The 11114-nt window shown below is 36.8% G+C and overlaps 1 protein-coding gene across 1 annotated transcript; it reads right to left on the bottom strand.

Annotated features, from left to right (window-relative positions):
- Nucleotides 1-2597: 2597 nt before the first annotated feature.
- On the bottom strand, nucleotides 2598-10324 carry oprd1b (opioid receptor, delta 1b). The gene is made up of 3 exons (XM_052577686.1): nucleotides 9675-10324; nucleotides 5628-5983; nucleotides 2598-4783 (listed from the first exon to the last, which is right to left on the bottom strand). The coding sequence occupies exons 1-3, from the start codon at nucleotides 9911-9913 to the stop codon at nucleotides 4254-4256; spliced, it is 1125 nt and encodes a 374-aa protein (XP_052433646.1). The 5' UTR covers nucleotides 9914-10324; the 3' UTR covers nucleotides 2598-4253.
- Between the last annotated feature and the right edge of the window lie 790 nt (nucleotides 10325-11114).

Raw genomic sequence — 11114 nt, 5'->3', positions numbered from 1 at the left:
TCCCCCTGCTGGTTCTCCCCTCCTGTCTCCCCCGCTCTTCGCTTCTGTGTCACAGCTGACTTCACTTCTCATTAAGATAATTTCCCCTCCACCTGCTTCTCATATTGCCTTGTTATCTGGGCTACTTCTACCCTCTCGTTCTCGTGTCTCTTTGTCAGATTGTTACCTCCTAATGAAGCTGTTGCCGTCTGCACAAGAAATTGGTCTTGTCCTGTCCTGTCCTGTCTAGTCGGGGTTAGGTTAGTCTTCTACTATCACTGCCCGTACGTCTCTGTGCTCACCCCTTTGCACCCCACAGAACCTTACCTGCTGTCCAACGCCGCGGCCTCCCCGCTCTGCGAGCTCCGATCCCCGGATCTCCCCTGAGCCCGGTCAAGCCTCCGCCTCGCCAGCCTGCTGGTTGTTCCAGCCACAGAGGTTACCTGTGTTACTTATACCCAGCCTGCGGGACTGCCTTGGTTCTCACCTTTTGTACTCCTTGTTTGGATTTTCCTGTGGCTTTCCTTTGTTTGATTAAAGACTGTCATTTTGCCCTCGCATTTGAGTCCTCTCCCTTCAATACCCATCACATGTTAAACCTCACTTGCCAAATGTATAAAAATGTGAGATCGGTGTAAAATCTACACTGACTCTATGATTTAGCCTGCTTGTTAATAACACATATCTTAAGAACATTGAATGGGGTTGGGCGCGATTTAGTATAGAGTATCATCGATCAATCTAGATGACTTGCTGGGTCTCTTGTCATTACTGAGCCTCGTGATGCTTCCCTCCACCAGAGTTGCTCTCTGATCTGCTGTTTATGCCATTATGTAACAGACACTCCAGACCTCGATCACGAGGAACCGGAGAAGCACATATCATAATGATGTTGTTCGTTATTCAGGCCATTTGCTCATCTAAGGTTTGTGTCTGTTTGCCGGTTGAGACTCTGTATCCTCCCATAGCCATTTCCAGAGTCCATTATCCCTACTATGGCACAAGGAATATGCTAGTGCTTTAAACGTCAGGGTGCTGCTTTCAAATATAACAGGTGGACTGCTTCCACTCCTCTCGCATCCAGAAAGCCACAGTAAACAGGATCCATCTTTTCAGTTACGCTGCAAAAACACACCAGCTTGGACATATGAACAGCATTCTTGACTTGATGCCAATGAACATTTAAAGGCTTCAGGACCTATTTTATACACAATAGTATGTCTCGACTAATTATTTAATTTGACCAAATTAACAATAAATATACAATAAACAAAACAGACTCACTGTTAAATCAACAGAATGTTGTAGAATTTTGAGACTTTGGAGTTTACAAATCATTTCTTTACCTGAAGGGAACATTAGTGTATTTAACTCATTCATCAGACCCAAACATTCACAAGTTTTAAATACACTGGCTCAGTTAGATAGTAATAATAGCAATGTATATCTTATTTGCATTTGAAGTGATATTCTAAATCATGTAAACATATAGAAGGTAATATTTTGATTTCTCCAGTTCTCTGCAATGACTTTTAGCACAACCGGAAGTATCTTTGCAAACACTCGCAAGACCGGAAATCCAAGATGGCGGAGATATGCAACTAGCCCATTCTCCAGTGAAACGAGTTGAGGCTTGGAACCTGAAACAGCACTTCTTACTTCATCACTTAACAACCGTATAATGAATACATCTCTGATAATCCCGGGTTGCTATGGTCACGCAGGTTTGTTTATGCATTAAGGCCATGACATAAGGATGTTTATTTCGTGGCCACTACATATCACGTTCCCACAAGTTATTATGTCGTGGCCACAACAAAACTAAGTGAACAGACCATGTTCTCTCACGGGCACCATAGCTAAGAACATTTCAAAATAATCTTGTAATTATAATTGGGTAATCGTTGTTAGATGGTAAGGACAGAACTTATACTTTGAAACTGCTGGTTATCTTTATTTTCTGCTCAAGATGAGAATGTTTTGATTATTCTAGACATTTTTAGTAGATAATGCTTTTAAGCAAAATATTAAAATAGTATACATTTCAGCATGAAAAGCCTGAACAGAAACAGTATATAAATGTATATGTATATAAATGTAAAAGTCGTATGTGTTATAGTAGATAGGACTCTTAAAGAATCTGATTACAGAAAAGTTGTTTTTAACATGGTAATGTATTAAAAAATATAACGGTCTGTATTAACATTAACCTTACGTCATCTACACGCCTTATTAAAAAAATTATCATAGACCATATATTTTGTCTATAGCCTATAAAAAAACAGCTTTGTAGGAAGATTTCAATACACAAGGATTCTGAATGGGATTTTTGTAGTGAGCCATTAAATGACTTGAGACTTGACTCAGACTCGTGTCAAGACACTTTTTTTTTAATGGATGAGCTTTTTATTAAACTTCTCATGGACCGAAGGACTGCAACTCCCGCTGTATAGCATCAAATGGCTTGAAAGATCGAAGAAATTTTTTAAAATAACTCCAACTGAATTCGTCTGACTTCAGGTTGAGTGATTTAAGGCTTAATTTTCATTTTTTAACTAGCCTGGATAAAATTACATTTTGTTTCTTATGAGTAGACAGACGACAAAAGTCAGCAAAAATACAAACGAATTGTCTTTATAAAACATTATACAATTATACAATATGTCATTATACAACAACCTCCTTTTACTTTTATCTTGTTTCAAAAGCACTTATCCGGTATATTTCATAACAGGGGGTCTGCTAAAGAGATTATGTAACAGTGCTCGAGTCTCCAACCTCTACCTGTAGAAAATTAGCATAGTAGTTTTTCATTTAGCTTTTTAAGGCTTTTGTTATATTTTACCAAAAACAATTTAAATCTTCAATACACTTTTAAAGATTGACAGGCATATTTATCATTCAATAAATAATGAGATGATAAATTATTTTTTTTTCATGAGATGATGAATATGTATCTTAGAAGCTTTGCTAGTCATGTGAGTAGTGAACTTTTTTTTTTAGATTATGGTTATGTTTTCCCAACATCCATGCAACCTACAATTTTTTTTTTAAGCTTTCACAACATAATCACATTTGTGATGTCTAATTCTAGTGCATCCATAAAAAAATTAATAAATATCCAACGGTTGCACAAAAGTAGATACAGGTTCTACAGCAAAGCAATACTCAATGCTAATGCATAAACATCCGTGAACAGCTCAAGAAACTAAACTCACTCCCCTTTTACAACAAAACTGACATTTAGAATCAAACGCTAATATCACTAAATGACTCATTAAATGTCATTTCAACTTTGGAATTTTAAGGTGGTCAGAAAACAGCTGTCCTGTGCTAATGGCAATGAAATGCTAGAATGGTTGCACCAAATACTTCATTACAAAGAACTAAGATGAAAATATCTAAAAGCCCCTCTGTAATAGTCTCAGAGCACATCTACACATACTGTATGGTCCTAGTATCAACACTGTATACTTCATAGTCCAAGGTCATCAAACACCCTCACTAGTAGCACAAATTTACAAAATGATACATTATCAAGCACCATGAAATGAATAATGTGTCATAGAGTTCATATAACAGTGTGTTTTAACAGTCATTCTGAGGGAAGGAGCCCCGTCATCCATGCAAATCTATCCTGCAAACCTTGAGATGAAATTTGCTCCATTCTCTGTATCCAAGGCCTTTCTCTTTCTCCAAATATCTTTATCCTCAGGATTAATGAAATCCTTTTATTGTGGAGTGGAAAAAAAACCTCTGTACATTTTCATTGTTCGGTGAAACAAGATTGCTTCTGTCTTTAAATGGAAATCTTACAGCTTATGTTGTTGTTTGAGAAATTTAATTTGTGTATTTACTTCATTGTTTGGACACTTGTATTCATGTTACATGTTCCCACAATTTCCAAGGAAATGCATTGACTTTCATTTAAAAATCTGATTATGGGAATCCATTTTGATGGATCTTATACCACTAATGAATGTAGATTTCCTATTGATTGTACTGTACAATGGTCCAAATGATCTCAATTCCTCACTTAGGAAAAAATGCGCAGGGAGCCCTCCATTGCTTTTCCACAAAGTGAAATTAAGAAAGGTAGAAAAAAATGACTAACAAACCAACATGGCATTTTGCCTTCAGTATATGAGCTTGTTCTCATGTTGTATTTACCCCAAAGGAGCTTAAAACTCAGTGGTGGAGATCTGGGTGTCCTCAGACTGTGGATCTTTCAGTGCCCTTGGTTGTGTATCAGAAGGCAGCTGTTCCAGGTCTAGTCATGTGGGCTGTTTCATTGATTCAGACTTGGCGCACACTGACATGGGCTCTCTCATAACACTTCGGGCTTTGGAAAAGCTGTTCTGCTCCATGCAGGAACGAAAGGGCAAGCAGAATTCTCTGAAGCACCTTTTGAAGTTTTCATCCAGAAACGCATACAGGACTGGGTTGAGGCTGCTGTTCATGTAGCCCAGAGCAATACACAGATGCCATAAGGCAACCACGAGCAGATTCTTCTGGTCAATCTCCACCACAGTTCTGATGATGATGAAGATATGGATGGGGGTCCAGCAGATGATGAAGGCTGACACCACCACCAATACCATACGAGTTATGCGCCGGAGGTTCCTGTCCTTCTCTTTAGTGCCAGACAGCAAGCGTACACTCTTGAGACGAAGGATCATCAGGCCGTAACAGATGGTGATGACCAAGACGGGAACCACAAAGGCGAAAATGAAAACACAGATCTTGGTCACAGTATCCCAGTACCAATCTGGGTCTGGGAATTTCAACGTGCAGACTGTTTTGCCTGTGAAGAATGTATGTAAAAAGAAGATAAGAAGGTGAGTCTAGAGTCATTTCTTTTTACCATTTACTGATCAGTTATAATTTAATGACTTATTTAAATTATTATCCATTATTGACTTCAAATTTGGTTGGCCATGCAGCATTCCAAGAGCACTGAAATATATTATTATGTGCACGTTATATCACTGTACAAGGTGACAAGAAGTGACTTCCTGCATTCCTACTAATAATATGTGAGAAGTAGTATTTGCTAATTCATAGACCAGTGATGTCAAGTCAAGACACCATTATTTATATAGTTCTTTTTCGATGCAGATTGTGTCAAAGCAACTTTACAGTATTAAACAGGGAACAGACTGTTTACAAACTGTTGACGGACAGAGAATTAATGTTGCAAACAAATCTTTGAACCAAATGTAGACCCTACCAGACAATATGCTATTTCATACAGAGATATTGACTTTAAGAGTGAGCCATTTAATGCATTCATTAAAAAAAAATCATTCAGGACCCATGACAAGTGACTGTCCTAATGAGCCAGTCATTTAATTAATAATTTAACCAATTTGTTTATAATTCATTCAGGATATGAACACTATGATGTGCTGCTCTGAGAGAGTTAAACAATTAAGTGTGGTTTTGTTTTTAAATATAAAAAATATTACTCGGTATTAACATCTAGTTCACTGAGCTAAATAAAATGTCATGTTATACTAATACTTGGCTATGATTATGTGCTGTTGAACTGAGTGGAAGCCATAAATTCACTGACAAATTGAGTCATATACTTTTTAAACAACCAATAAGCCTAATAACATACTTTTACTCACTCATTTTGCCCTCACCTGTGGGTGTCACTGTAGTAATGGCCATAACCATGACTGGGAAGCCAACAGCAGAGGAGAGAATCCATATGCAGATGTTGATGATCTTTGCTTTGACTGGTGTGCGGAAGTCCAGGGCTCTCACTGGATGGCACACAGCAATGTAACGGTCTACGCTCATCATCGTCAGAGTGAAAATACTGGTAAACATGTTGTAGTAGTCAATAGCAATGACCAATTTACACAAGAGCTCCCCAAATGGCCAGGTGCTCATGAGGTATTTGGCACTCTGGAAGGGTAAAGTACTGGTGGCTAATGCATCAGCCAAAGCCAGGTTAAAGATGTAAATGTTGGTAGCTGTCTTCATTTTTGTGTACCTGAAGAAGAAAAGAGAAAAAGTCAGTCTGAGATTTTCAGCAAGATGAACACTTCATAATTTTCAGATGTCGATCTGCTGCACCTGGGTTTGCAATGACGATGTGAACATTGATGAATACAGATGCAGATGAATGGGATGCACTGATTGTGCATGATTTGAGATTCTTCTCTGCTTTGCTTTTTTCATTATAAATATCACATGATTAACATGATGATCAATTTAAAAAAAAAGAGAGAAGAAAAGAGAACCATATGTGCTCTTTTAATACCCTTGCACACTGTAATCAACCTTTATGTCAAGAATTAAAATGTTAACCTATGAAAATGATGCCATGCATTGGCACATTCATTATTCTTTATATTCTGGCGATTTGATAAAAACATATTTTTTTCCAAACTTGCCTTTGTTATGCTTGTTTTCCATTAAAACACAACTTCAAACTTTTTGGGATATCATTGTGTTTATTTTTAAGCTACTAAAAACATTAGTGCAACTTTTTATTTTTATTTTTTACTCATTATTATTATTATTATTATTAGATATATAATGGATGATTCGGCTGTAATGGCTAAAAACTAAAATTGTAATGGCTGTCAGTGAAGATTGTGATAAAGTGTAGTTCCAACATTAAGGTGTCTCTTTATGACAATAATCATACAATAATCATCTCAACTGTCTCCCTCTTTTTTTATCCAAATTAGTAGTAAGCTGATGAATGGTGGGGTATCCTTTGAAAGCATGTGACCATAGTTCCTAAACAAAAGCCCAAAGGCATAAATTGGTATCCATTGATTATCCTCTCTTTAAGATTTGTCTGGAGCCCACACACTGTGATATCTTTTGAGGACTTGACATTTGAAGTCTCACAAAGAAGAAGAGAGAAGACAGCACATCCATTAGTGACACTACAGTTTATTCTTCTCTTTGTACATGGCTATACATGTGGTGAGATGAATAAATTCATTATTATAAGTTCCATTAAGTCTTTTGTACCGAGTGCATAAGATGTTTTGTTGTATATCGATGACCCATGTTTGCGTCTCTAATTTTACACCAGTCCCTCATTCTGGTTTGCTATGTTTTATCCAGTTGTGCTCTTATTTAGCACTGCCATGAATCATGTTTCACACTAATTCATTGCATCAGAGAAAAAATGTATGTCACAAACCTGTTATGGAAAATTATGTTTAGAAGTAGTGCCATGTTATTGACATTGAAATAGTGTGGGCACAATTTTCGAATGATTTTTTGTTTTCTATAAATTTTCGTATTGTTGACCAATGAATATATTGCAAATAGTTTTTTGTAATTTTAAGCAGAAAAAAAATCTAAAAATGAGTGTTAGAATGTCAATGTAATTGTGTTTCTGTTTAATTTTTTGGGACGTTCAGATATTTTTACAAGAAAAAACAAATAAGAATTTTTTTTTTTTTTGTGCAGCATGAGAACTAATGGAATAAAATGAGGGGTAAACTTTGATATGGTTGCAATCTAAAATGTATTTATATCACACTTCCTGTCTGCAGTTGAAACTTTAGGGGGAATTATTAATGAGTTCTTTTCACATCAGACTTCCTATTGTACAGTTTCTTCCTTCCAGGCTGATATGCTTTAATACTCACTTCTGCTACATTGTTTTACGTCTCCAAATGGGAAAAGGCTTCCGTGAAAGACAGGCAATCCATGATCAGGCAGTGGCTTTGCACTCCTGAAGATGTGTGCTGTGAATGGATTAGAAAGATGTGATCTAGCTGAACTGTAATAGTTCTGTGATCTGAACCCCTCAGAGGGAACATACCAAAGACTCCATATATTTCAAGGAAGGTCTTTTTGTTTTTGGATTTTTGCTCCGTGCGATTTTCTTTTGCCTAAATAGGCAAAATAAACAGGTTTTCTAAAGCAAGTTACATGAGGAAAATTTGCATTAGTAAATATATAAATTACAATTAGTAATGTAATCAATTTCATTACACATTTTAGTTAATAATCTGATTACTTTTGACCTATTTTGTATCACATTAATTTGTATAATCTTCCATACTAATATGAATTGCAAAGAGAAAGAAAACTTTTTTGGCATTAGTGAAAGTACATTAGCATGCTTCAAATAGTACTTATCTGACCACCATCAATTCATAACACTGAATGAAAAGTTATGATATCGATCACAAGTACAGTATGAAGTACCTGAAGTCTCAGCACTACTTTTCATGCTTTATATTTTACCTTTGGTTACAAATTATTGCTTACTGCTAAATTCTGGAAAAAAAACAGAGGTGTTAATTATCAGACCTACAACACTGTCTAACACTTGATGGCTGCTCTGTCAATTCTTCGTCATCAGTTAGGAACCTAGGTGTGTTATTTGATAACAATCTTTCCTTCGAAACCCATGTTTCTAGCATTTGTAAAACTGCATTTTTTCATCTCAAAAAAATATATCTAAATTGTGAACTATGCCCTCAATGTCCAATGCGTAAATTCTTATTCATGCGTTCATGACCTCAAGATTAGATAATTGTAATGCTTTATTGGGTGGTTGTTCTGCACGCTTAATAAACAAACTCCAGCTGGTCCAAAATGCAGCTAGAACCAGGAAGCTGGAACACATTAGTCCGGTTCTGTCAACACTGCACCTGCTATCAAACAGTGTAGATTTTAAAATCCTGCTAATTACTTATAAAACCCTGAACGGATTAGGACCTCAGTACTTGAGCAAGCTCTTATTTTATTACAGTCAACCAAGTCATCTCACTCTTAAAACTCTGGCAATTTGATAATACCTAGAATATCAAAATCTACTGCGGGTGGCAGATCCTTTTCCTATTTAGCCCCCAAAATCGGCAATAATCTACCTAACACTGTTCAGGAGCCAGACACACTCTGTCGCCCCTGGCATGCTTATTTGGGGAGTCGGGTACATTTCCAGCAATATTGTCGACTTGATTGCACATATATTTAAACTGAACTGAGCTGGACGATGACATAACTGAATTCAATGATAAACTGCATTTAACTGAACATTGAGTGTTTACTTCTATTTTCCTATTTTGATACTGTAAAGCTGTTTTGACAGAATCTGTATTGCTTAATGTTATATATAAAGTTGCCTTGACTTGACCCTTAGAATGAGCACATCACAAAATCTTACTCCTCTGCCCTGTCTCTTACCTTTCTCTAGAGAATTGTGGCCTAATGGTTTGAGATTCAGACTTGCAATTCAAAGGTTGTGAGTTTGAGTCTCAGGCCAGCAGAAATTGTAGGTGGGAAAGTGAATCTACAGTGTTCTCTCCATCCTCAATACCATGATGTGCCCTTGAGCTGCAGCATAAATGGCTGCCCACTGCTCCTGGTGTGTGTTTATGGTGTGTGCACTTTGGATGGGTTAAATGCAGAGCACGAAATCCGAGTATGGGTAATATATATATATATATATATATATATATATATATATATATATATATATATATATATTCCAAACAAAATTAAATATTCAAATATATATAAGATAAATATGTGCATGCGTGCGTCTTTCTCTTTAGACTTTGTGCACTTAAACCAAAAATGTCAGGGCAAAGTGGTCATATTTGTATTTATTAAATGTCAAAATGGGATCAATTAAATAATGATCATCCCACTTCCTGCGACTTCTGAAGTACATATTCACTTAAGTAAACTATTTCTCTTACCTGACCACACCGTACATAACCAGAATATTTCCAAACAGTCCCACAACGCAGATGACAGAGTACAGCGCGGTGATGCACACAGCGATAGTGACCGCAGTGGTGTCTTTCACCGCCTTCGGCTCGCTGCCTCCGCTCCAGTTTGACAGAAGTCCCGCTGGTTCCTCCATAAAACTCGAGTTTGGCAGAATTAAAGGATACTGCTCGGAAAAATCACTAACAGTCACTGTTAGAGGCTCCATTATGCGCTTTCCCTGTATAACGCTAAACGCCTTTTAATTTTAAAATTATAAACGTAGACCGTATCTTTAATCTAAAAGACAGAGAAAGACAGAACAGCAGCTGTAAGGATATCAACTCCACTGGTCAGTTTACGCAGCCCTCCTTTTCTCCTCTCTTCTGCTCTTCTCAGAAGCGCACTAGACTTCCAACTGAGTGTGTTGCTGTGCATGCGCTCGTACTTTCTCACGAGGAAAGACTAGTGGAACATAAGGCAACTGCCCGCTCTCAAATGTGTCAAACGTGTAGCCTACTAGCCATGCTATTTTACTATTATAAGTGCGTTTATTTTCCATTTTCATGTCTACATAGTTCAAGCAAATATAGTTCAGTTCGGTTCTGTGGAAATCTGTGAAACTATCTATCTATATTAGGCTACATTAACAGGACAATGGTGTAGTCAAAAACGGTATGCCAGGCCAATAGTTGGCACTGTCACCTTGTTAGTAAACAGTACCTGTAGCAAAATGACGATTAGGCTATATGATGTATTGCAGCTTATATTGGTGAAGTAAATGAAAAAACGTTTGTAAAATTCTTGAGCAGCAACAACCGTACAAAAATATGCCTTTTCAGTCCACAAAACACCAATGTCAGGTAAACGAACATTCAAGACACATAAAAATGTTCCCTTTTTTGGCTGAAAACGTTTTTGTGTTAATGTCCCCTTAGGGCTGCCAACTCTCAAACATTCAGTGTGAGACTCGAAATTGACACTGTTCTCAAGCTCTTATCACAGGTCCATTTTCTCACTCAATGAAAAGCGCCCTCAAACGTAATTAAGCAAGATTTGCCAAATCTGTAGGCGAAACAGATTTAGCAACCTCTCCATCGCATATTACTGTATATCCATCGCTTTTGTTTGTGCTCTGGAGAGCATCAAAACTTTCTGTTGTCAACTAATTTTCAGAGAAAGTTGAAAAATTTGCAGTGTTGCTAAACGTTGCTAAATGACTTTGTGATGTCATTGCACGATGACGTAATTGCGTAATCACAATGCAAAATTGTGTGACCACATCAAATATCAGCAAACAAAAAGACAATTTAGATTTGTTTGTAAAATCTGCATAATATAATTAAATATAAATGACTGTATTTTTAAATAAATTGAATTATTGAACACTTACACATTTTTTAATGATTCCAATTTAAAAAAAAATTATA

The sequence above is a fragment of the Carassius gibelio genome, chromosome B16 (assembly GCF_023724105.1).
Source record: "Carassius gibelio isolate Cgi1373 ecotype wild population from Czech Republic chromosome B16, carGib1.2-hapl.c, whole genome shotgun sequence".
NCBI lineage: Eukaryota > Metazoa > Chordata > Actinopteri > Cypriniformes > Cyprinidae > Carassius > Carassius gibelio.
Note: the sequence above shows the minus strand (reverse complement) of the source record. Positions and strands in the feature narration are given on the sequence as shown.

Bases quoted from the DNA above. Each gene is read 5' to 3' on its own strand.
- oprd1b (XM_052577686.1), bottom strand. From the start codon at position 9,913: ATGGAGCCTCTAACAGTGACTGTTAGTGATTTTTCCGAGCAGTATCCT. The intron at 5,984-9,674 runs GTAAGAGAAATA...TTTCTTCTTCAG, and splicing joins GTTATGTACGGTGTGGTCAG to GTACACAAAAATGAAGACAG. The intron at 4,784-5,627 runs GTGAGGGCAAAA...CATTCTTCACAG, and splicing joins TACTACAGTGACACCCACAG to GCAAAACAGTCTGCACGTTG.